This window comes from Carcharodon carcharias, chromosome 1 (genome assembly GCF_017639515.1).
Source record: "Carcharodon carcharias isolate sCarCar2 chromosome 1, sCarCar2.pri, whole genome shotgun sequence".
NCBI lineage: Eukaryota > Metazoa > Chordata > Chondrichthyes > Lamniformes > Lamnidae > Carcharodon > Carcharodon carcharias.
In genome coordinates, this window is record NC_054467.1 from 231,705,371 (window position 1) to 231,733,079 (window position 27,709).

Here is a 27,709-nt window from a genome sequence, read left to right on the forward strand (position 1 = left end):
TTGCTATCTTGACTCCATTCTCGCTCCCCTTGTCTAGTCCCTTCCCACCTACATCCGTGATTCCTCTGACACCCTACATCATATCAACAATTTCCAGTTCCCTGGCCTCAACCGCGTCCTCTTCACCATGGACGTCCAATCCCTCTACACCTCCATCCCCCACCAGGATGGTCTGAGGGCCCTTAGCTTCTTCCTCGAACAGAGGCCCGAACAATCCCCATCCACCACTACTCTCCTCCGTCTGGCTGAACTTGTTCTCACACTGAACAATTTCTCCTTAAACTCCTCTCACTTCCTCCAAATAAAAGTGTGGCTATGGGTACCCGCATGGGCCCCAGCTATGCCTGTCTCTTTATTGGGTATGTGGAAGATTCCTTGTTCCAGTCCTACTCTGATCCCTCCTACAATTCTTTCTCCGGTACATCGATGATTACTTCGGTGCTGCTTCATGCTCTTGTCGGGACCTGGAAAAATGTATTAATTTTGTTTCCAATTTCCACTCCTCCATCATTTTCACATGGTCCATCTCTGACACTTCCCTTCCCTTCCTTGACCTCTCTGTCTCAATTTCTGGTGATAGAATGTCCACCAATATTCATTACAAGCCTACCGACTCCCACAGCTACCTCGTCTACAGCTCCTCACACCCCGCTTCCCGTAAGGACTCCATCCCATTCTCTCAGTTCCTTCGCCTCCGTCGCATCTGTTCTGATGATGCTACTTTCAAAAACAGTTCCTCTGACATGTCCTCCTTCTTCCTTAACCAAGGTTTTCCACCCACGGTCGTTGACAGGGACCTCAACCGTGACCGGCCCATCTCCCAAGCATCCACCCTCACACCTTCTTCTCCCTCCCAGAAACATGATAGGGTCTCCCTTGCCCTCACTTATCACCCCACCAGCCTCCGGATTCAAAGGATTGTCCTCCACCATTTCCGCCAACTCCAGCATGATGCCACCACCAAACACTTCTTTCCTTCACTGCCCCTGGCGGCATTCCGCAGGGATCGTTCCCTCTGGGACACCCTGGTCCACTCCTCCATCACCCCCTACACCTCAACCCCCTCCCACGGCACCTTCCAATGCAACTGCAGAAGGTGCAACACCTGCCCCTTTACTTCCCCTCTCCTCATCGTCCAAGGACCCAAACACTCCTTTCAAGTGAAGCAGTATTTCACTTGCACTTCCCTCAATTTAGTCTACTGCATTCGTTGCTCCCAATGCAGTTTCCTCTACATTGGAGAGACCAAACACAGACTGGGTGACCGCTTTGCAGAACACCTTCGGTGTGTCCGCAAGCATTACCCAGACCTCCCTGTCGCTTGCCATTTCAACACTCCACCCTGCTCTCATGCCCACATGTCCATCCTTGGCTTGCTGCATTGTTCCAGTGAAGCTCAACGCAAACTGGAGGAACAGCACCTCATCTTCCAACTAGGCACTTTACAGCCTTCCGGACTGAATATTGAGTTCAACAATTTTAGATCATGAACTCTCTCCTCCATCCCCACCCCCTTTCTGATTCCCCCCCTCTTTTTTCCAATAACTTATAATGATTTTTCTTTTCCCACCTACTTCCATTATTTTTAAATGTATTTCCATCCATTGTTTTATCTCTACCTTTTAGCCTTTTTTGATTCCTTCACCCCACCCCCACTAGGACAATCTGTACCTTGCTTGTCCTGCTTTCTATCCTTAATTAGCACATTCCTTAGACAATATCACCACCTTCAACATCTCTTTGCCCTTTTGTCATTGACATCTTTTGGCAATCTCCACCTATCACTGCTCCTCTATCCAGCTCTACTTGTCCCACCCTCCCCCCCGCCTTTAAACCAGCTTATATTTCACCTTTCTTCTATTAGTTCTGTTGAAGGGTCATTCGGACTCAAAACGTTAACTGTGCTCCTCTCCGCAGATGCTGCCAGACCTGCTGAGTTTTTCCAGGTACTTTTGTTTTTCTCTCAGAGAGAAGAAATTCCTCCCATCTCCACCTTAAATGGGACACCCCTTATTCTTAAGCTGTGCTCCCTTGTTCTAGATTCCCCAAAAAGGAGAAGCATCCTTTTAGACCTGTCAAGACCCTCAGAATGTTATATGTTTCAATAAGATCAACCCTGATCCTTCTAAACTCCAATGGTTATAAGCCCAACCTGCTCAACCTTTCCTCCGAAGCCAATCTCTTATCTCAAGAGTTAACCTAGTGAACATTTTCTATACCACCACCAAAGCAAGTAGAGCCTTCCTTGAATAAGAAGATAAAAGCTGTACACAGTACTCTGGGTGTGGTCTCACCAATGCCTTGTACAGTGGTAGCAAGTTGTATCAAGAACTGGGTATAGTTTTAAGTAAGTTATATTTGTACTTGTGGGTGTTAGAAACATGATATAGCTTTAAGTTTAATTTATACTTTTTTATTTGTGTGTTAAGAAAGGTGAACCATGGGTTTGGTTTCATTTTAGAGGGTTTTTTTGAGATGGAGCCAGGAAGGCTCCAGGCCATATTTGTATACTTGCATTTTTAATGAGGATTTATGACTCTTGAAGTAAAGAGATGGGTTCCCAAGGGGTTGGTAGTTTAGGGAAGTTAAAACAAATACAGGGAGTAGGAAAAAACTGTGCTGTTGCCTAGCTACAGGGAACAGAGAAAGACCCATTGAGACACAAGGAGAGAAAGAACAGCAGATCTGAGTTCAGTTGGTATATGTATACCACAGAGTGAAGGCAAAGAAGATCTAAGACTCTCTCTAGCTGGAAATGATGCCACACTACTGAGGAAATTATTTTAAGGAACTCATATGTATTGCTCTAAAGTTAAAGTAACACTGAATTTAGAGTGAGTCTTCTGGTTATCTCAAAGGAGATACCAATTGTGGAAGGACTTCTCGTGAATGTTTAGAAATCCACTGAAAAATAAAGCTCTTGGCAATGAACCATATCTAGCCTTGGTGTGAAAATAGTGGTACCTCTTCACTGGTGTGTTGGGTCTGTAAGGGTAATGCTGGGACAAAAAGGATAGTGCGAGTATGAATTTATTTTTTTCCTTGGTGTCTGCCTTGAAATCTTTCTAATCTTTTTGTTGTCTAGTGCAATATAGTTGTCAAGGAGATATAATAATGTTATTGGAAATTATTTTAAAGTAGAGTTTAATAGTGTCTGTGTATGTAAATGTCTGTGTCTTAATTGGATTAAAGCCAGCTAGTCTAGAGGCTTTGATGTGAAGAGAAGTAGGTTTGAAATGGTAATTAGGTAAACAAAGGAAAGTTATACGGTGAAATGAAAAGGGGGCAATTTTCATTTTTAAATAAACCATTCAAAAGAATGGGTGAAATATCACACCTAGCCAGAAGAAGCTAAACAATGGGTTTATTTTTTTCCCCAAAGCTTACTAATAAAATTGGTGACATGAAAGGGATTTTATTGTTAGAAGAGGTAAAAAAAAACCTAGTGATACAATGAGAATTTGCATTCAAAGAGGAAAATATGTATAAAGGAAGAAAACACAGTTGGTAAAAGAGGAGGGATTCTAAGATCTAAAGCCTCCCGTCTGTAAGCCTCAAGCCACTGTCTGCAAGGACCCAGAGCTGAAGGAAATTCATTTTGAATTTGACTGTCCAGGGTGTGCTTTGCCAGGGGTCTGTTTAAATCTATATGTGTTACTGTTGCCTTAACGGAGGTATAACTGAGAGTCAGATTAATTAGGGGATTTTTTTTTAAAAGTTATTATTGTAGTAATTTGTAGACATATGCATGCGCTTACATTCCTTTAATCAATAAATGTTTAACTTATTTCATAAAAACCTCTTGAGACTCGATGGTCTTATTACTGCTGAATTCAAAGCCTGCTTCTCGAAACATACAAATTGCAAAAATTGAATATGACAGCTGTTTCATGTTTTCCTCTGTGATTTGAACAACTCAGCATTTACCATCAGCTGTCTCATAATAATTGGGGGCTCTTTGCAGGATATATTTGAAATTCCTTGATTTTTTCGGAATTGGCGAATCTTAAGGTTATGAGTGCAAGAAGCACTTTCTATTCAGGAGTGGGTGTGAGGTAATTTTGACGTGGTGAGTCTGAAAACGTGGCTGTATCATGGCTAAAGCTTTTTTGGAAATAAAAGATATAACTGATTGGGTTACAGAAAGTATTCAAGAATAATTTAACAGAGTTGGTGGATAAATTACAATTGGGGTTACCTGAAGGGGCTAGGAAAGCAGATTTGGTTGAAGGTATAGCACAGCATTTGAAGTTGGAAGTGATACCTGACACTAGTGAGACACAGCTAGAGGTAGTGAGCTTCAGTTAGAAATGAAAAAGTTGAACCTGAACAAGCAAAGGAAATGAAAAAAACTTGAGCTAGAGGCAGGAGAAAAAGAAAGGACATTTCAAAGGGAGCAAGTGGAAAGGCAGGGGAAAGAAATGAAGCTGGAACTGGAATTCCACGCAAGAGAGAAGGACAAAGAAAGAGAGGCAACAGAGGGGTTAGAGAGAGAGAGCATCCTGGATTGTTTACACATTGTGTTGTAAGAGTTAAACAGGGACTTATATTAGTAAAACCAAAGTCAGCAGAATTCTCCAGACGAACCTTGTACGCCATAGGGCCAATATTAGCAGAACTCTCCAGAAAGACCTTGGGGATCATAAGGTTGTCCTGGTTAGGAGACAGAAGGGGGGATGATGAAAAAAGATAAGGATAAAGACAAACAGTGCCAAGGACGGGAGACATCTGCTTATCATGTGACTATGTACTGACAGGATTAGAATTTGAAAAACACAATATATACATAACTAGTTGTGTATAAAAAAGATGGTTTTCCTGCAATCAGTAGAGTTCTGTTTTAGCTAGTCTAAGGCAGACTCTCCCTGCATTCACTTGAATAAAGTAATTGTTAACCTGTACTTGAGTCTCCTGTGGGTCGATTCTTAGAAGGCACCACAACAGTGTGATAACGAGATCACAGGCACATTGGTTGAAATAAGAAAAACAAGAAGGACAAGCAGTTCAAAAGCTGGAAGAAGGTATTGAAGTCCACTTAGCAGGCACTGTGTTTTATAACATTGTTCAGAGAGACACAATAGAGGACAATTCAACTGAAGGTTTAACTCAAGGCAGTTAATTGCAAAAGGATTTGCAATTAAAATAGTTAGATCAGACAGCTTACTCAGAAAAATAGGCAAAATTTATTACAGAATGTTAATATCTTAAGGGTGATATTTTAATGAAAAAATTGAGACCAGATCATGTCTGAACAAAAAACTGGAGGGAGGTACATCAAATTGTTATCCTATTACGGTATAGAAATGAGATTCTGATGATGGCTTATGAAATTCCAAAGGGGGACTTATAGAAGTTAGGAAAACACAGGCAAAAATACAGAAATATTTTTATTGGCCTGGTTTGCATAACGATGTAATCAAATTCTGTAGAACATGTCACGCGTATCAGGGAATGGGGAAACTACAAGCAGTGGTTTAATCCCAATTCCATCATTTTAAGAACCTTTTACTAGGGTCATGATTGATTGTGTAGGAACCCTCCCTAAGACTAACAATGGAAATCAGTACTTACTGACAATAATAGATGCATCTATCAGGTTTCCTGAAGCGATACCTTTAAGAAATATTACAACCAAGAAGATTGTGGAAGAGTTAACTAAATTTTTTACAAAGGTATGGTTTACCTAAGGAAATACAATCAGATAAGGGTTCAAATTTTATGTCACGCTGTTTAAGGAAGTAGTGAACAGTTTGGGGATAAAACAGTTTAAGCCAACAGCTTACCATTCAGAGTCAAAAGGAGCTTTGTAAAGATGGCATCAAACTTTAAAAACCATGATGAGAGCATACTGTCAGGATTACCCGGAGGATTGGGAATGGGGAATTCCATTCCTGTTATTTGCTATTAGAGATGCCCCTAATGCATCGACTAGTTTTAGACCTTTTCAACTAATTTATGGTCATGAGGTAAGGGGACCACTGAAATTGATTTATGAGAACTTGGTAGATCAACGTTCAGAAACTTCTCTCCTGGATTACGTATCAAACTTGAGAGAGATTAGACAGTGAGTTGGCTAGGGAACATTTAAAGATATCACAGTAAGTGTTGAAAGTGAAAGCAGACAGGAAAGCTAAAGCTCGCAGTTTTATTGCTGGAAACTGTTAGTTCTGTTACCAGTACTGGGTGACTCATTAAAGGTCAGATTTGGTGGGCCTTACAAGATTGAAAAGAAATTGAATGAAGTATCTTATTTAATAAATACTCCAGATAGAAGAAAGCAGAGGGTGTGTCATGTAAATATGTTTTAAAAGTGACAGGGAAGATAAAGAGAAAGAGGTAGAAATGCAGGATTCTGAAATTGATTTTCCTCTAATCAAATTGGATAATGAGGGGGTACTTGAAAACTTAAATGTAATATTGAGTTACCTTCCAGACAAGTGTCAAAGTGAATTGAAAAGCTATTGCAGTCACACAAGGCTACCTGTGGAAATAAATGGTGGGGCTGGATGGGGGGTGGGGGGACAAATTTAGCTATACATGACGTCTCTGTAGAAGTTTCATCTTCAATAAGGCAACATCCTTATAGATTAAATCTGGCAAAGTATCACAAGTACAGAAAGAAATTTGCTTTGTGCCTCAAAATGATATAATTAAATCTAGTTGCAGAAATTGGAGTTTGCCTATTGTACTGGTACCAAAACCAGATAGAACACAAAGACTGTGTGTGGACTATCGAAAGGTGACCGCAGTGACAAAAGCGGATTCATATCCTATACCACGGTTGGAGGATTGTTTTGAGAAAATGGGACAATCAAAATTTATCACAAAGATTGACTTGTTAAAAGGCTATTATATTAGCAAGTACCATTAATGGAGACAGCATTATTGGCTTTTGTAATTCCAAATGGTCTATATCAATTTAAAGTCATGTCAATTGGTATGAAGAATGCACCTGCAACATTTCAAAGACTGACAAAGTAATCGTGGGCCTAAGCAATTGTGCTGTTTATATTGATGACCGAATAGTTTTCAGTCAGATGTGGAATGAGTATTTATAGAATTTGGAAGAATTACTCACATGATTACAAAAAGCTAATTTGGTGATGGACTTGGCTAAAAGTGATTTGCAAAAGCGCAAGTTACGTATTTAGCCCCTACCATTGGACCAAGAGATGTGAAAATCAAGGCTATCATGGATTTCCCAGTGCCTTCAACAAAACAAGAAGTTTTAAGAATGCTGGGCATGAGTGGGTTTTACGGGTAATTTGTAACAAATTTTATCAGTGTTGTTGCTCCATTGACTGAACTATTAAAAAGGAACAAGAAGTTTCAATGGACACTGGAGTGTCAGAAGGCATTGGATAGTTTGAAAACTGTTTTAACTACGACACGAGTTTTGGCAGTAGCCAATTATGCCAAGCAATTTAAGTCATCCATTGATGCAAGCAATTTAGGCATTGGGGCAGTACTGTTACAAAAAGATGATGCTGGAATTGAAAAACCGATAGGGTATTTTTCACGGAAGTTGAATGAAAAACAGAGAAGATTGAAAAGAAGACACTGAGTTTGGTGTTAGCATCGCAGCATTTTGAAATCGATGTAGTAAACAATTATGCAGAAACAATTGTTTATACAGACCACAATCCTTTAAAGTTTCTGGACAAATTTCAAGACAGAAGTGCAAGGCTATTCAGATGGAATTTATTACTGCATCTGTTTAATCTACAGATAATAAATGTCGCTGGATGAGAGAATCTGATTGCAGATGGGTTAGCAAGAGTTTGAAGCTTAAAGGGAAAATTGGACATTTAAACCCTGGACACTGAACTTGAATGATTTCTGTTGATACCAAGGATTTGTAGATATATTGTTATGTTAGTGCATCCATCTGGTAATGTAATGGAGTAAGTATATAGTTAAGCATAGGAGATAGTGTAAGATAGGTTAATAAAAATGAAGCTGTCTTTTAGAATTATGACGGTTCATTTTTCGATAAGGAGGGGGATGTCAAGAGGATATAATAATGTTATTAGTAATTATTTTAAAATAGAGTTTAGTGGTATTTGTGTCGATGTATGTGTGTGTGTCTTAATTGGATTAAGCCCAGCTGGTCTAAAGGCTTTGATGTGTGAAAGAGAATTAGGTTTCAAATAGTTATTAGGTAAACATAGGGAAGTTACAAGGTGAAGTAAAAAAGGGGACAATTTGCATTTTTAAATAAACCATTCAAAAGAATGGGTGAAATATCATGCCTAGCCAGAAGAAGATAAACAATGGGTTTTTTCTCAAAACGTACTAATAAAATTAGTGTTATGAAGGGGTTTTCTTGTTAGTAGAGGTAAAAAAAAGTGATACAACAAGAATTTGCACTCAAAATTGTATAAAGAAAGAAAAGGCTGTTGGTAAAATAGGAGGGATTCTAAGATCTAAAGCCTCCAGCCTGTAAGCCTCAAGCCACTGTCTGCAAGGACCCAGCGCTGAAAGAAACTCATTTTGAATTTTACTGTTCAGGGTGTGCTTTTCCAGGTGTGTGTTTAAATCTGTGTTTTACTTTTGCCTTAATGGAGGCATAATTGAGAATCAATTAAGGGATTTTTTTTAGAAGTTATTAGCATAGTAATTTGTAGACCTTTGTATGTGCTTACAATCTTCTAATTAATAAATGTTTCATTTAGTTTTATAAAAACCTCTGGAGACTTGGTGGTCTTATTACAACTGAATTCAAACCCTGCATCTTGAAACATACAAATTGCAAAAATTGGTTGTGACAGTTGTTTCATGTTTCCCTCTGGGATTTGAACAGTTCAGCATTTACCATCGGCTGTGTCATAATAATAGTTAATATTTCTTTTTTAATAAATGTTTTTATTTTCATTAATAAGTTAACAGCAGACTCTTGCGAATGTATTACAGCAAGATTCATATAGAAGGACAGCTGAATTCTGCTGTACTAGAACATTTTGTCATATCTATCTAAATAATATTGGTAAGAATAATAGAAAAACAAAATGGACAAGCTCACATATTTCCACTTTATACACCATCTGCCAAATTTTGGCCTACTGCACTCAACCTATTCATATCCCTTTGCAGACTCTGTGTCCTCACAACTTGCTTTCCTACTTATATTTGTATCATCAGCAAATTTGGCTGTGATACAGTCTGTCCCTTCATCCAAGTCATTAATATGGATTTTACCTTAAGGTAGCGGGACAGGTAGATAAGGTGGTTAAGAAGGCATATGGGATATTTGCCTTTATTAGCCAAGGCATAGAATATAAGAGCAGGGAGGTTATGCTGGAACTGTATAAAATGCTGGTTAAGCCACAGCTAGAACATTGCGTGCAGTTCTGGAATCCACATTATAGGAAGGATGTGATTGCACTAGAGAGAGATTTACCAGGATGTTGCTTGGGCTGGAGAGTTTTAGTTATGAGGAGAGATTGGATAGACTGGGGTTATTTTCCCTGGAGTAGAGGAGATTAAGGGGGCACATGATTGAGGTGTATAAAATTATGAGGGACATAGATGGGGTAGACAGGAAGAGACTTTTCCCCTTGATGGAGAGATCAGTAACCGGGGGCATAGATTTAAGGTAAGGGGCAGGAGATTTAGAGGGGATATGAGGAAAATTCTTTTCACCCTGAGGGTGGTGGGAATCTGGAACTCACTGTCTGAAAGGGTGTTAGAGGCAGATACCCCCATAACATGCCATGGCATACAAGTCTATGGGCCTAGTGCTGGAAAATGGGATTAGATTGGAATAGTTAGGTACTTGTTTGACCGGCGCAGACTCGATGGGCTGAAGGGCCTTTTTCTGTGCTGTAGGCATCTATGACTGTATGACTTTAATAGAGCTTTAAGCTTCCCAGATTTGAATTTAAATTACTGCCCCAGTTTTGAGAAAAAACATAAAACTCACCAACCAATCACCTACCTGCTCACCTAATTATTTCCTCTAATCCTCAGCTCTCAGGTCTCGCTGACTCTCACTCCCTATCTTGTAAATGATTATAACAGCACCTATTCCCTAACTGAGCCAAATTCCCTCACACAACCCAACTCCCAAGTTCAGTTCTCTATTGAGTCTATACTCTATGTTAATTACCGCCACTAGACAAGTCACTAAATATTATATAAAAGGTTAAATGTGATGATAGCAAACCTACAAACATATGAATTAGGAGCAGGAATAGGCCACTCAGCCTCTCAAGCCTGCTCTGCCATTCGATAAGATCATGGCTGATCTGAATGTAACCTCAGCTCCATATTCTTGCCTACCCCCGATAAGCAAGGAGGTGAAATGTTATGAAGAATCTACCTACATCTGCCTTCCACCGTCTTTTGAGGAAGACTCCCAAAGATTCATTATCCTCTGAGAGAAACAGTTTCCCCTCATCTCTGTCTTAAATGAGCAACCCATTATTTTTAAACAGCAATCCCTAGTTCTAGATTCTCCCACAAGAGGAAATATCCTCACCACATCCACCCTGTCAAGACCTCTCAGGATCTTAAAGGTTTCAATCAAGTCCCTTCTTATTTTTCTAAACTCCAGAGGATACAAGCCTAACCTGTCCAACCTTTCCTCATAAGACAACCTACCCTTTTCAGGTATTCGTCTAGTAAACCTTCTCTGAACTGCTTCCTATACTTAAATAAGGAGATCAATACTGTACCCAGTACTCCAGATGTGGTCCCACCAGCATCCTGTACAACTTAAGCATATTCTCCCTACTTTTGCATTCAATTTCCCTCACAATAAACAATAACATTCCATTAGCTTTCCTAATTACTTGTTGTACCTGCATACTAGCCTTTTGTGATTCTAGGAACCCATATCCCTCATATCTCAGAGCTCTTCAATCTCTCATCATTTAGTTAATATGCCTTTTATTCTTCCTGCCAAAATGGACAATTTCACATTTGCCCACATCATACTCCATTTGCCAGGTCTTTACCCATTTACTTAACCTAACTATGTCACTTACGTCCTAAGTCTCCTTATGTCCTCTTCATAAATTTGTGTTGTCAGCAAATTTAGCAGCCATACCATCTATCCCTTCATCCGTCATTTTTATAAATTGTAAAAAGTTGAGGTCCCAGCGCTGATCCCTATGGCACACCACTCGTCACAACCTGCCAACCAGAAAAAAAAACTCTGGGCTTCCTGTAAGCTAGCCAATCTTCTATCCATGCCTGTATATTACCCCCTACAACATGAACTTTTATTTTCTGCAATAACCTTTGATGTGGCACCGAACATCCACACTTCTGATCTTGTGATTGAGGGAAGGTCATTGACTGAATGTGGCATCAAAGAACCCTGCCAAAATTGAAGTCAACGAGGAGCAAGGAGAAAACTTTCCATTGGTTGGAGTCATACTTAGCACAAAGAAAGATGGTTGTGGTTGTTAGAAGCCGATCATCTCAGTCCCAGGACATCGCTGCAGGAGTTCCTCAGGGTAGTGTCCTAGGCCCAACCATCTTCAGCTTCTTCATCAATAACCTTCCCTCCATCGTAAGGTCAGAAGTGGGTTGTTTGCTCATGATTGCACAATATTCAGCACCATTTGTGACGGCTCAGATACTGAAGCAGGCCTTACATATATGGAGCAAGATCTGGCAACATTTAGGCATGGCCGAATAAGTGGCAAGTAACATTCCTACCCATCTTTATGTCATCAGCAAATTTAGCAACCATTCCTTCCGACCCTTCATCCAAGTCATTTATATAAATTGTAAAATGTTGAGGCCCCAGCACTAACCCCTGTGGCATACCACTCATCACATCTCACCAACCAGAAAAAGACTCATTTATGCCAACGTTCTGTTTCCTATTAGCTAACCAATCTTCTATCCATGCCAACATGTTACCCCTACACCATGAGCTTTTATTTTCTGCAATAATCTTATACACATGTTTTTGACAGCTTAGCAGGCCAATTAACATTTGCACTAAGTTTCTGTCAATGTTCCACTGGAAATGTCTTTTAATGTTTTGTCCATTCACACTATTGTGTAAGTGGGGCCTTGGCTTCAAGCTTACCTGGGCTGCACATTGTTTTGATCAGTGGAAAAAACCGAATAAAGCTAAACTGCTACAGTCATACAAGCAGCACAGACCTGCTGCTCTTCACTATCAAATAAAAGAATCATAGGAGGGTTATTGCACAGGAATCATGTCAGGAATCATTCAGCTATCATGTCTGTTCTAGCTCTTTGTGAGAGCAATCCACCTAATCCCATTCCCCCATCTTTTCCCCATAGCCCTGCATTTTTTTTCTTTTCAGATAATCAACCAATTCTCTGTTCAAAGCCTCAGTTGAACCTGCCTTCACCACACTGTCAGGCTGTACATTCCAGATCCGAATCACTCACCACTTAAAATGCCTTTGCCTCAGGTTGCCGTTGCTTCTTTTACCAATCACATTAAATCAACCCTTCTGCAAACAGGAACAGTTTCTCTCTACCTATTCTGTCTGAACATCTCCATCAAATCTCCTATTAATCATCTCTTCTCTAAGGAAAACAGCTCTATCTGCTTAACTGAAGTCTCTCATCCTGGAATAATTTTCTGCACCCTCTCTAATGACTTCATGTTCTTCCTAAGGTGTGCTGCCCAGAATTGGACACAATACTTCAGTTGAAACTGTGTTTTATAAAGGTTCATGATAACTTCTTTGCTTTTGAACTCTATGCTCCTATTGATAAATCCCAGAATTCTGTAATGCATTATTAATCACTTTCTCAATCTACCCTGCCACACTCAATGAATTGTGCATGAATACCCCCAGGTCTCTTGGCTTCTGCAACCCCTTTAGAATTGTACCCTTTATTTTATAATGCCTCTCCTGGTTCTTCCTACCAAAATAAATCAATTCACATGTCACTGGATTAAATTATCTGCCCCCTTTCCCCTCCGTTACAAAAGCCTGTCTATGTCTTCCTCACAGTTCACGATACTTCGAAGTTTTGGCCATCTGCAAGTTTTGAAGTTGCACCATGCATACCCAAATGTAGATCATTAATATAGATCAAGAAAAGCATTGATCCTAACACTGATCTCTGGGGAAAACCATTATATGTTCTTCCAGTCTGAAAGACAACCTTTCACAACAGCTCTCTAATTCCTGTCACTGAGACGCTCATTTCTACACTGGCACTGAACCTTCTATTCCATAGGCTACAAATTTGCTGACAAGCTTTTTGTGTGGCAAACGCTTTTTGGAAGTCCAGGTACACCATATCCGCTGCATTTCCCTCATCAACCCTCTTGTTACCTCACCAAAAAACTCAATCAAGTTAGTTAAATATGTTTTGCCCTTAACAAATCCATGCAGGCTTTCCTTAATTAGCCCACATTTGACCAAGTGCTGGTTAATTTTGTTCTGAATTATAGTGTTCAAAAGCTTTCCCAGCACCGGAGGTTAAACTGACTGGCCTGTAGTTGCTGGGCTTATTCTTACACCCTCTTTGAACAATAGTGCAACATTTGCAATTCTCCACAGACCATCCGGCATTAACCTCGGCACCAGAAAAGACAACACCAAACTTAGCCCTGTCAACCCTGCAAAGTCCTCCTTACTAACATCTGGGGGCTTGTGCCAAAATTGGGAAAGCTGTCTCACAGACTAGTCAAGCAACAGCCTGATATAATCATCCTCACGGATTCGTATCTTACAGATAATGTCCCAGACATGACCATCACCAACCCTGGGTATGTCCTGTGCTACCGGCAGGACAGACCCAGCAGAGGTGGCGATACAGTCAGGAGGGAGTAGCCCTGAGAGTCCTCAACATCGATGTGGAACCCATGAAGTCTCATGGCTTCAGGTCAAACATGGGCAAGGAAACCTCCTGCTGATTACCACATATCATTCCCGCCCCCCTCAGCTGCTCCTCCATGTTGAACACCACTTGAGGGAAGCACTGAGGGTGGCAAAGGCACAGAATGTACTCTGGGTGGGAGACTTCAATATCCATCACCAGGAGTGGCTTGGAAGCACCACTATTGACTGAGCTGGCCGAGTCCTAAAGGACATAACTGCTAGACTGGCCCGTGGCAGGCGGTGAGGGAACCCAAAAAAAAGAAAAACATACTTGACCCCATCTTCAGCAATCTACCTGCTGCAGATGCATCTGTTGACGACAGCATCAGTGGGAGTGGCCACTGCACAGTCATTCTGGAGACAAAGTCCCATATCCACATTGAGGATACCCTCCATTGTGTGTGTGGCACTACCACTGTGCTAAATGGGATATATTTTGAACAGAATTAGGAACTCAAGATTGGGTATCCATGAGGCGCTGTGGGCCATCAGCAGCAGCAGAATTGTACTCAAACACAATCTGTAACCTCATGACCTGGCATAACCCTCACTCTACCATCATCACCAAACCAGAGGATCAACTCTGGTTCAATGAAGAGTGCATGAGGGTATGCCAGGAGCAGCACCAGGCATACCTAAAAATGAGGTGCAAATCTGGTGAAAGTACAACACCGGACTACTTGCATGGAAAACAACATAAGCAGCAAGTGTTAGGCAAAGCTAAGCAATTCCACAACCAACAGATCAGATCTAAACTCTGCAGTTCTGCCACATGAATGGTGGTGGACAAGTAAACAATTCACCGGAGGAGGAGGCTTCACAAATATCCCCATCTCAATTACGGGGGAGCCCAGCACAACAATGCAAAAGTTCTGGCTGAAGAGTGTTGCGGATGCTTCAGCCTTCAATGCCAAGTGAATGATCCATCTCAGCCTCCTCCGGAGGTCCCCAGCATTACAGATGACAGTCTTCAGCCAATTCGATTCACTCCATGATATCAAGAAACAGCTACAAGCACTGGATACTGCAAAAGCTATGGGCCCTGACAATATTCCGGCAATAGTATTGAAGACTGGTGCTCCAGAACTTGCCACACCCCTAGCCAAGCTGTTCCAGTACAGCTACACTGGCATCTACATGGCTATGTGGTTAATTGTTCAGCTACATCCAGTACACAAAAGTCAGGACAAATCCAACCTGGCCAATAACCACCCCATCAGTCTACTCTCGATCATCGGTGAAGTAATGCAAGGAGTCATCAACTATCAAGCAGCACTTACTTAGCAATAACCCACTCACTGATGCCCAGTTTGGGTTCCACCAGGGACACTCAGCTCCTGACCTCATTGCAGCCTTGGTTCAAAAATGGATAAAAGAGCTGAATTCCCAAGGTGAGGCGAGAGTGACTGCCCTTGACATCGAGGCAGCTTTTGACCGAATGTAGCATCAAGGAGCGCTAGCAATACTGGAATCAATGGGAATCAGGGGGGAAACTCTCCACTGGTTGGAGTCATACCTAGCACAAAGGAAGATGGTTGTAGTTGTTGGAGGTCAGTCATCTCAGCTCCAGGGCATTACTGCAGAAGTTCCTTAGGGTAGTGTCCTTGGCCAAAACATCTTCAGCTGTTTCATCAATGACCTTCCTTCCATAAGGTCAGAAGTAGAGATGTTCACTGATGATTGCATTATATTCAGCACCATTCGTGACTCCTCAGATACTGAAGCAGTCCATGTCCAAATGCAGCAAGACCTCAACAATATCCAGGCTTGGACTGACAAATGCCAGGCAATGACCATCTCCAAAATAGAGCATCTAACCATTGCCCCTTAATGTTCAATGGTATTACCAGTACTAATCTCCATTATCAACATCCTGGGGGGTTACCATTGACTAGAAACTGAACTGGAATAACTATATAAATACTGTGGTGACAAGAGCAGGTCAGAGGCTAGGAATCATGCGACAAGTAACACCTGACTTCCCAAAGCCTGAATGCCATCTACAATACACAAGTCAAGAGTATGATGGAATACTTCCCACATGCCAGCATGAGTGCAGCTCCCACAACACTCAAGAAGCTTGACACCATCCAGGACAAAGCAGCCCGCTTTGATTGGCACCATATCCACAAACATCCACTCCCTCCACCACCGACACACAGTAGCAGCAGTGTGTACCATCTACAAGATGCACTGCAGGAATTCACCAAGGCCTTAGACAGCACCTTCCAAACCCATGATCACTACTATCTAGAAGGGCAAGGGCAGCAGATAGATGGGAACACCACCAACTGGAAGTTCCCCTCCAAGTCACACATCAACCTGACTTGGAAATATATTGCCATTCCTTCACTGTCAATGGGACAAAATCTTGGAACTGCCTCCCTAACAGCATTGTGGGTGTACCTACTCCACATGGACTGCAGTGGTTCAAGAAGGCAGCTCACCACCACCTTCTCAAGGGCAATAAATGCTGGCCTAGCTAGTGAAGCCCACATCCCATGAATAATTTTTTAAAAAGCCAATTGCTGGGACTTACAGCCCACATACCTGGCATCACACCGACATGGAAATTTATACATGACATTGTTCAATTCTGTATTAGGCAGAAACATTCACTGGGCTTTGGGGACTAATTGGATAACTCTTGCTAAGAGTCTGCACCGGCCACATGGATCAATGTCCTCCCTCTGTGTTGCAGGATCCTATGATTCATTTTGCTGGGCCATTGTAAGTAAAACATATAAAAGTGATGTTACCCCACCACATGATAACTTACATAAATGCTGAATGAAGTTTCAAATACAAGCTGTCAGACATTGTCAACTAAAGGCAGCACAGGTTCTACACTGCTGCAAATTGGATCCTCCTTGACAGAACTTCCTCTAATGCTCTCCACTGCCCTAGTCCTGAAGTTCAATCAGATTTCTGCCCCCGTCAGTGTACTGAAACATCATTCACCAAATCACAAACGTGACTGTGACAAAAGTAAGCTTTCTCTCCTCCATCTCTTCAACCTGTCTGCAGCCTTTCTCCAATGCCTCTCCACTGTCATCCAGTTGGATGAGACTGGTCTCACATGGTTCCATTCTTATCTAATTATAGCTAGAGAATCACTTGCAATGGCTTCTCTCCCTGCTCCAGCACTGTTACCTCTGATATACTATAAAGATCAATCCTTGGTCCCCTCCTATTTCTCATCTACATGCACCTCGACAATATCATTCGAAAGCACAGTGTTAGTTTTTAGATGAATGTTGACAACACCCAGCTCTACCTCACCACCGCCTCTTCACTCTTCCACTGTTGCTAAATTATCAAACTGCTTATCCAACACCCAGTACTGTATGAGCAGAAGTTTCCTTCAATTAATAATTGGGAAGATTGAATCTATTGTTTTCAGTCCCCACTCCAAATTCTGTTCCCTAGCTACTGACTCCATCTCTCTCCCTTGTAACAGTGTGTTTGGAACCTTAGCCCAGAGTGTTGTCACATTTGGCCCAGAGATGAGCTTCATATTCACACCATCATGAAGGTGGTCTATTTCCAGGGCCTAGGAGAAGGCGGGTGCACAAGGTGCCTGTGCTTTGTGGGGGGGTGGGGGGGGGGGGGGGGGGGGGGGGCGGTGTGTGTGGCTGGGCTCAAGTAAATATTTTCAATACACTATCATAACCCACAGCAATCACTGGGTGAATAGCCCATCAATTGGGATAATCTATGTGCCAGATTGGCTCACCATCAAGCAGGAGGCCAGGAAGCTTGGACATCAAACGTGGAAATGACCAGGGCTTCAGTTCTGGAATCCCTCCGGGTGACCAATTATATCAGAATATTTAAATGTTTAACTGAAGTAGACCACAATGGGCCATGGATTATCTTTAACGGGTGAGCTTGATATAAATCATTCTGGATTATTAAAGGGAAAACCACATTGCAAATATTCCATTGGTTTCTACATGTCCTAGGCCCAACCATCTTCAGTTGCTTCATCAATGACCTTTCCTCCATCATAAAGGTCAGAAGTGGGGATGTTTGCTGATGATTGCACAATGTTCAGCACCATTCGCGACTCCTCAGATAGTGAAGCAGTCCATGTCCACATGCAGCAAGACCGGGATGATATCTGGGCTTGGGCTGACAAGTGGCAAGTAACATTACAAGTGCCAGGCAATGACCATCTCCAACAAGAGAGAATCTAACTGTTGTCCCTTGACATTCAATGGCATTACCATCACTGAATTCCCCCACAAAACATCCTGGGGGGTTACCATTCTTCAGGAACAGAACTGGACTAGCCATATAAATACTGTGGCAACGAGAGCAGGTCAGAGGCTAGGTATCCTGTGACAAGTAACTCACCTCCTGATTCCCTAAAGCCTGTCTACCATCTACAAGGCACAAGTCAGGAGTATGATGGAATACTCTCTACTTGTCTGGATGAGTACAACTCCCACAACACTCAAGGAGCTTGTCACCATCCAGGACAAAGCAGCCCACTTAATTGACACTCCATCCAGTGATGCAGTGGCAGCAGTGTGTATTATCTACACGATGCACTGCAGGAACTCACCATGGCTCCTTAGACAGCACCTTCCAAACCCATGACTTCTACCATCTAGAAGGACAAGGGCAGAAGACACATGGGAACACCTCCGCCTGGAAGTTCCCCTCCAAGCCACTCACCATCCTGACTTGGAAATATATCATAGTCACTGGGTCAAAATTCTGGAACTCCCTAACAGCACTGTGGGTGTACCTACACCACATGGACTGCAGCGGTTCAAGAAGACAGCTCATCACCACCTTCTCAAGGGCAACTCGGGATGGGCAATAAATACGGGCCAAGCCAGCGTCGATGAAGCAGCTGTCAACTGGCTCCACTGAAGGGGAGGGTTAAGGGGAAGAGGGGATAAGGGTCCAAGAAACAGAAGCACCAAAGCCAATTATTTTTCTCCCCATTGGGCCTATTTAGACCCAAGAACATCACCTGACTTCATCCCAGACTCTGCCCATCTGTTGCTCCTCATCCACGCCTTTGTTACCTCTAGACTTGACTATTCCAATGCACTCTTGGCTGGTATCCCAAATCCTACCCTCTGTAAACTTTGAGGTCATCCAAAACTCTACTGCCCTGCCTTAACTCGCACTAAATCCATTTCACCTATCACTTAACACCAAATCCTTTTCATCCATTGCCCCCGTGTTTGCTGACCTGTATAGGCTCCAGGTCCTCATATTTAAAATTTTCATTCTTGTTTGCAAATCTCTCCACGGGCTTGCCCCTCCCTGTCTCTAATCACCTCCAGCCCCATGACCATGAGACATTTGCATACCTTTAATCCTGGCCCTTGGAACATTCCTGATTTAATCACTCATCATTGGGGACTGCACCTTCAGTTGCCTAAGCCCTAAAGCTCTAGAACAGAGATTGGATAGGTTGGGGTTATTTTCCTTAGAACAAAAAAGGCTGAGAGGTGACTTGATTGAGGTGTACAAAATTATGAGGGGAATAGATAGAGTGGACAGGATAGAATTGTTTCTCTTGATGGAGAATTCTAGAACCAGGGGACAAAGATAAGTGGCAGAAGGTGTAGGGGGGACATGAGGAGGAACTTTTTTACGCAGAGGGTAGCGGGAGTCTGGAAATCGCTGCTCAAGTTGGTGGTAGAGGCAGAAACTGTAAACTTTTTTTTAAAAAGTACCTGGATCTGCACCTAAAGTGCTGTAAGCTGCAGGGCTATGGGCCAGTGCAGGAAGGTGGGATTAGAAAGGGCACAGGGGTGTCTTCAGGCTGGCATGGACAAGATGGGCCGAATGGCCTCCTTCTGTGCTGTAACTTTTCTATGGTTCTAATATCCTCCTAACACATCTCTGCCTCTCTAGCACACTGTCAGTCCTTATAAGCTATCTCTTTAACCAAACCTTTGTTCATCTAACCTAATTTGTCCTTGTGGCTCAGTGTTATGTTTTGCTTTATACTGCTCTATTGAAGTACTGTGGGATTACAGAATTACATTTGATTACATTAAAAGCACCATGGAAATACAAGTTGTTGTTATTTACACATCCTTAGAATATCCCCAAAAGTGTATGTACAGATAGAGCATGGGGAAATGGGGAAGGCAAGTTGCACAGAGCAAGGTACTTTGTTCATCTGTTTTTGATGTTGGTTGGAGGATAAACGTCAATATGAGATAATTTTTTCTTCTTCTTTGGATAATGCCTTGGCATCTTTTGCAACAGACATGGAATTTTGGTTTAACACCTATCCAAATGACAGCACCTCCACCAATGTAGCATTCGCTCTCCTGCACTCAAGTGTCAGCCTAGATTGTGTACAGCAGTTTGGCAATAATCCATGACCTATAAAAACAAGAGCGCTTTCAAAGGGCCACCATCAATCATGATTTCCTACCATTTAGCCCATATACATACATGCAAACTAAATACATCTGAACTGACCAAAAAAGATTCCAAGCCAGCAAGTATTGGAGTTACAGTTTACGTGCAGGTTGGGGGAATGCAAAGATTGGAACAGGATAGTGTAGAATCAACTGCCAAAAACAGAAACAAAATGGGTCGTATTTAAATCTCCTGACACTATGGAGGACGTAGAAGGAGCGTTCAAGTCAGTCTCCGGCTTTGTACAACCTGCGAATCCTTCTACAGTGCTACAATTGTGAAGGAATAGGTGTAAAGAAATGTGGCCTTAATGAACGTGTTTAAGAGTAAAATAACTATTTTCCTATAAATAAGAGCTTAGAGAATTTTAAAAGGTTTTTTTTTTAAAAAAGACAAACAGTTCACAATGCCTAAATTACACATCCTGGCCTGTTACAGACTTGTGTCTTTTATAACAATAAGAGAGTCCCTGAAAAGAAAGACACATCCAAAAAACTGCACACCAGCACACTTGTTGAACACTGTTAGGAAAGACCACACAATAAAATGATATGATACTGATAATCCTAGACCGCACAACTGGAATTTTTACAACCTAGAGCCGTGTTATAATCTTAAAATGCAGACTCCTGACCAAAAAAAAACCATCATGAGTTCTGGCAAGTGTGGCTTCCCTGGCATCAATGAGTGCCAGGCCTTACATGGAATTTAACAATTTTATAAGTTTCTTTAGAATCAATAAGGATTGTTCTCAAGTAGAAATTAAGTGATCAAAGCCAAATTTGGAATGTAAAATAGGAGGAACCTAATTATAATTAAGAGAATTGTACATAAGTAGTTAGTAATGCAGCCTCAAAAAAAGTACTATAAATATTGGGGAACAAACAGAAGACAGTCAGATTTTTGTTTCAGATTTCCAGCACCCGCAGTATTTTGCTTTTATCTTCGGAAGCCAGTCAGATTTGCTTGACTAGCTCAGAAGTCTTCAATCACTCGGGAATTCAGATAAATGTTACTTTAATATTTGATGTAAAGGAATGAAATTTAAAACTGAATTCTATACTAGAAACAAGATTGTACCTTTTCTCTAGAGGCAATTTAATGTTGTGATTTACTGTTTCTAACATAACGTTGAACTGCATGTTTGGTTCTTTAATAAACTTCTATATATTTTAGAACTTATATTGTCTTATTCTTCTGTCTCACCGACTTGAAAACCCGACTCCATACTCCCTTTGATGGTGGAATACATTAGAAGAATTTTTACCTGGTCCCCGATATCTGGGTAATTATAATCTGGCTTTAATTTATTAAAAAGGCTATCCAGAGGATGTTAATAATCTTGGCTGGCTCCTCTCCTTTGGGGAGAGATGAATCAGTTCTTCAGCCCCATTTAAGTGTCCTGTGGATCTGTTTTTCTCAATCTAAAATTAAGAATCATCACTGATTGGGATTGTCCCAAAAAGAGAGTAGGGATATAACACACCATAAACCCAACTTCTTGCCACCCAGATTTCCAGAACCCGTGTCGAATTGTAATGAGGAAAAGTGCAGCGACACATCAAGACAGTAACAACTGACACTATTAGCCTTTGGGTCTAGGTCAAATTAATCACAACTGCTGGTTTCAGTATGCTACCTTTCTCTAGGCTGCGAATAATTCATTGGCAATCAAAGGGAACCAGGGAGACCTGGAAACAAAAGTAATGAGTCTATTTCCTTGATGGCTCTATGGATAAAGCATCAGTTAGCCAATCTAGCTCAATTGTTCTTACGCCCTCAAGTTGGGGAAGGAACTAAAAGCATTAAAACACAATCAGGATCTCAGCTTTTGATTGCTAACTAGTAGATAGAAAATAAATGCATAAATGGCACTCTCTTCCGCCTTAGCAGGGGTCAGCAACCTAAGGTACGTGAGAGGATTTTGAGTGGCACCCACATTGCCAGTCCAATTAATAGCACAAGTTCTAAATCTAATATTTTGTCATTTACTTATCCCGAAAAGCTGTGTTACACTGATAAAAGATGTACAGAATTTTAAAAGTAAATGCTTGCGATTTATTCATTACTGGGCTATTTTTAAGTCCCGATTTGCTGCTTACCTCAGTATCACAATGTGGAACAGTGCACTGCATTTGATGTGTATTATCTGTCGTGATTTTTTTCACTGTAAATTAAGGGGTACACTTGACAAAACATTAGCTCCTAAGAGAGCAAAGTTAGATGTTCATTCATTTCAGACTTCTTCGACAGACTAATTTGGACTTATTCAAAAGAAGGACCGCGCTGTCTGTTGTGAAAGTGTTGTTTGTTGCTCATCAAGTTTTCAATGACATTTTCAAATGAAGCATGAGAAAACCTTCCTGGACAAGGTGGAATTGTGGGCAAATTTAGAGATCTATAGAGTGCACTTGAAGCTACCAAGATCTAACACTATTCTGACCTGCTGGATGTCCCTGCCAATGAAATTTAACTGTTTGAAGAAAGTTCCATTTGCAATGCTTACAGCATTTGGATCCACATGCCTGTGTTAACAGGTATTTTCACACATGAAGTCAGTGCTCTGTCCCTCTCAAGAGCCAGTTAATAGCTCATCACTCAGAAGCCTGCGTGCAACTTAAAGTATCTAAATATGTGCCGGATATTGGAAAACTCAGCAAGGAAAAGCAAGGGCAAGGATCACACTAAACTGGTAAGGTCTGCATTTTAATTTAATTTTAAATGAAGTTTCTTCAGCATTTTAAAACCCTTATTTACTTTACATACAATATATATATATTACTGGCACATGACCCTTGCTCTAAGCTAACAAAAATGGCCATTTACAAGCATTCAAAACTATATTCAAATACACGCCAACATCTTCAGAAGGGATTTGTGGAAAAATATCTAAAAAAAAACCAGTTAATTTGAATATAGATGTGCGATGAAATAAAAAACAAAACAAGGTTTTATTTGATTTTTTTTAATTAACAACTGCTTCCAACCTTCTTGAAGATATAATTTTTGGTCTACAATCTAACAGTATCTGCATGCATAAATAGTGCTAAAATGTAAGGTTCCTGGAATTTCCAACCTCTAGTACTTGGAACGTTATCACAATTGCTCAAAATATGGTAGGTTTTTGTTCTACAGCTGATCCGGTTAAACTGAAGTATATTAGTGCAAACTACTCTAAAACATTACGACCTGAAAACACTTTTTTAGTTGCAGTTGTGCAAGTTACGTAAGTTTTGAAGGCTTGAAATAAGGCAGCCGAACAAGTTCAATATTGTACCCCCAAGCACAACACTAATGCGAGTTACTAAAGTTAAACTTACGAATGAAGTACATTTGAAAACTGTCAAAATTCTTCAGATAATGTAAACCACTACAAAACCCATGTCAAAGCCTCATTTGTTTTATTTCACCTTTTCAGTACAAACTCTGCCCGAGTTCATCATAAGCTCCTTTTTGTCATCATACAATAGTAAGTGTATTTCTTGTTCCTTTTGGATCTTTGGTCGCAAGAGACACACATATCCCACCAATAAAAAGGTGCATTGCCACAGGTAATCAGCAGCCCCCAGCAGCCAACAGGATAAGCTTGACCAACATTATCCTGTGGTTCAGATTCTAGCCTTGCCCCTTTCCACATTTCTACATGATGTACACTTTTTCAGCTTGGGAGAAGTTGTAAACCTCTTTGGTTCTTGGGCAGATGATTTTGTCATCTTGGCGAATAGAAAGTAGTGACTGAAAGAGAACAAAAATCTGTAAATCATCAGCCGACTGATTACTTACAAGCAAGCAGATGGGAGAATTAACCACAATGTCAGTTATAAGTTAATCCTGCAGGAGAAAACCCTTAACAGCCTTATGCTGAATTATTCAACTGATAAGTTATACCATTGATGTGTAGAAGGAACAAGCTTGTTGCATCAAATGTCTCTTCATTTCATAATTTCTAATGCTGTAATAACGATATTTTCTACTGCCCAGTTTGCTTTTCTATAATTAATGAGCCAATGTGAATGTTTATTCTTACAACAAAGTTAGAAATTATCTTTTGTTGCATTTATCTCCACTGCCAACATAATTTCTGGCACTTCCTTTCAAATGGGACAAGCAAGCAGTGGTGGGTAATACTTTCATATCACAAGATAATCATCTCAGTACGGGGCACAATGTAGGAGTTCCTCAGGTCAGTGTCCTAGGCCTAACTATCTTCAGCTGCCACATTAATTGCCTTCCCTCCCTTATACATGTGGATGTTCGCTGATGATTGCATGTTGTTCAGACTATATGCCTCTCCTCAGATACTGAAACAGTCCATGCTCTCAAGCACCAAGACCAGGACAACATTCAAGCTTGGGCTGATTAGTGGAAAGTAACATTCATGCCACGCAAGTGACGAGTAGTGAGCATCTCCAACAAGAGAGAATCTAATCATCTCCCCTTGACATTCAATGCCATTACCATCGCCGAGTCCCCCACCATGAGCATCCTCACTGACCAGAAGCTGAACTGGACCAGCCATATATATACAATGACTATAAGAGCAGGTCAGAGGCTGAGAATTCTGTGATGAGTAACTCATCTTCCGGCTCTCCAAAGCCTGTCCACCACCTAAGGCATAAGCTAGGAGAATGATGGAATAACTCTCCACCTGTCTGGATGAGTGCAGTTCCAAGAACTCTCAATACCATCCAGGACAAAGCAGCCCTCAATACCACCTTCAACAATCACTCCCTCCACCACTGACAGATTGTGGCAGCAGAATGTACCAAATTCAAGATGCACTGTAGCAATTTGCCAAGCCTCCTTTGGCAGCACCTTCCAAACCGGATGATTTATACCACCTACAAGTACAAAGGCAGCAGACATATGGAAACACCATTTGCAAATTCCCCTGCAAGTCACACATCATCCTGACTTGGATCTATAATCGCCATTCCTTCACTGTCACTGAACCAAAAGCCTGGAACACTCATCCTAATAGCACTGTGAGTGAACCTACAGCACCCTGGTAGCAGCCATTCATGAAGGCAACTCATACCACTTTCTCAAGGGCAATTAGGGAGGGATGGGGCTAAATGATAGTCTAGTCTAGCCAACGACACTCACATCCCATGAATGAAACAAAGAAAGATGAAAACAAATGTGACTGCATCACTGTTACGTCAAATGCCAAGGCATGACTGAGTTCATTAAGTTTGGATGCTCAAGTAATTGCTAGCAGTATAACATTCTGAGAAGAAACTTCAAATCACAAACTCAAAAGGGTTGAAACAGAACAGTTTGTTTAGTGTACATTACAATAAATTATGTCTGGTCGCCAATTTACCTTCTGAATTTCAAAGACAATGGCAACCAGGTTGAATCAATAAGCCAAAAGATGACCCCTGAAAATATCTGTGGACAGAATGTATAGCTCCATGTGTCCTCCTTCAACTCTTGCGAATATTAAATGTAAGAGGTTTTGGGCCTCATAATCATTTTGAAAATAAAGATTGGCAGGCCACCAAAGAAGAGTTAGAAACCTACATTGTATCCATACACGTAGCCATTAGGTAGCATCATGGGTGGATTATTTTCATTCATAACTTCGCCAGAGATCTTGCAGACCAGTCGGGAGTTGGCACAGTGTGCCATAGGCAGAGGCTGTGCAAGTTTGTTCAGAGATTTGCTACAGACAGGGCAGTCTGGGTTTTTAGAGGTGCCATCTTCTTTGTAACACTGTCTGTAGACGATATTGCTTAGGTATATAATATAGAAGGGAACCTGGATTTGCCATTATCATGCACTCTTCACGCTACCCCCATTTCTTACTTCACCTGCCCTTCTGCTTTCTTCTTGCACACGACCCTCCCTCCTCCCCACTCCACCAGTAATCTCAAATTAGTCTCCAGTCCAGAAACGGGATAACTGAAGGTAATCTTATCAACCTGTGTAAAATACATGACTACATTCCAAAAAGACATGCTTTCCAATTTTGCATTCTTCCTTGCTGAAAGGAATCTGCATTAATACAAAGTGGAGGGGAAAACAGCTGGAGTTATTTCCATCTTACAGAGGCAGCATTTCCAGCAGTAGTTTATAGACAACTGATTAGAATAGCCTCCTGGAAGATGCAACTAGTGTGTATTTTTTTTAAACTCTCATATTGAGTCAGTCTATCTCAGTATTATCAATTACTATCTCTGTCTTTCTTGCACATAGAGGTTGGAAGTAATACACTCATCTTACTTTTAATTTTAGATTCCCTTTATATTACAGAACTGCCTCAACTGAAAGGTTATCATGATATGCTGCAGTTCCTGATGCAATGGCACAATTGCTTGAAAGTCACAAATCCTGACTTCATTTTGACTCACCCAATTGATTTCTGGGGATGATCTCAACAATTGCTGCCTCAAGCAGCACCTGGGAACATCGTTATAGCACTAATACTATTCCATTATATATTGCATTGCCACTGGAGGTAGGACTGTTACAGGCAGCAACAGTGTCATTAAAGGAGCATTGTTTCCATAGAGAGATTTCTGGTATGGTTCATACACAGAAGTGCAGGACGACTTCCTTGCTATGGCTAACGTTACTGCATACAAAAAGTAGGTAAGACATTGTTGGTATACATCATAATCACTGATCTCCTGGAACTCACTTTGCTAATCTTCCTGAAAGAAATGCCGCAGATTTCCCACTCCTGAACTGGTCTGTTTCCTTTGTATTCTTTTTTTTTTACATCCCCCCCTTCCCCACCCCCCTCTCCTCCTCCTCCCTGGAGAAGTTACATGACTAAATGGGAGAGTACGCTGGGAGTCAAGATGCTTAACTGCACCATGACTACTTGGACATTCCTGATGAACAGTCAGAATTTTCCCTTTCACCTGTGTAGAGAGGCTATCTACTTGATAGCTATTATAATCAGTTGTCTATTTCAGGATTAGCAAAGCAAGATGTCTGCCCTCATTGGTGGTTTAATATTTGGTCTCAAGTCTACCACTTTGGTCCGTGCACTACTCAAATTGTGGCCATCGACTTTTAACCACTATGGCCCTTTGGGCCTTAACACAGCACTTCTATACACAACCTCTGTCCTCCATGCCTCACCCCTCCTCATAAACTACTCCATTAATTAATTGCTGGTTTGCCTGCTGGTCTGTGAATTTAATACATTATTTGCAGCTAACTGACTCTCCTGAAACCCATTTTTATCTGCTGAAGCTACATTTATTTGATTAATTCGTAGCTTGCCCCAAAAGTACCTTTAATAGCTTTTAAGCTTAGTGACAGGGGAGCCAGTTGTAAGCCTAGCTGGATGATGGAAGTTTTAAATGTGCAACAAAGCCAGCCACCCATGTTTATTAAAGATGAAAAAATATTACAGCTTTATCTATTAAACTTATGGAATCAAGTGTTACTTCTGTGCTATTAAGTGACATAAGACATGACAAAATTGTGACACCAAAAGGTAGGTGGGCATGGTGACCTAG

General features: G+C 41.2%; 1 protein-coding gene across 2 annotated transcripts in view; it reads right to left on the reverse strand.

Annotated features, from left to right (window-relative positions):
* Window positions 1–23,180: 23,180 nt before the first annotated feature.
* The window catches only part of maea (macrophage erythroblast attacher, E3 ubiquitin ligase), a 164,509-nt gene continuing 159,980 nt past the window's right edge, over window positions 23,181–27,709 (reverse strand). Inside the window, exons 8-9 of one of the 2 annotated variants that reach the window (XM_041191877.1) lie at window positions 25,758–25,953; window positions 23,181–23,966 (exon numbers count right to left, since the gene is read on the reverse strand). In XM_041191877.1, the coding sequence (XP_041047811.1) occupies window positions 23,871–23,966; window positions 25,758–25,953 (292 nt within the window). In that variant the 3' untranslated portion in view covers window positions 23,181–23,870. Of the gene's footprint in view, window positions 23,967–25,538; window positions 25,626–25,757; window positions 25,954–27,709 lie in introns of those variants that run through there. The other variant, XM_041191887.1, reaches the window with a different exon arrangement.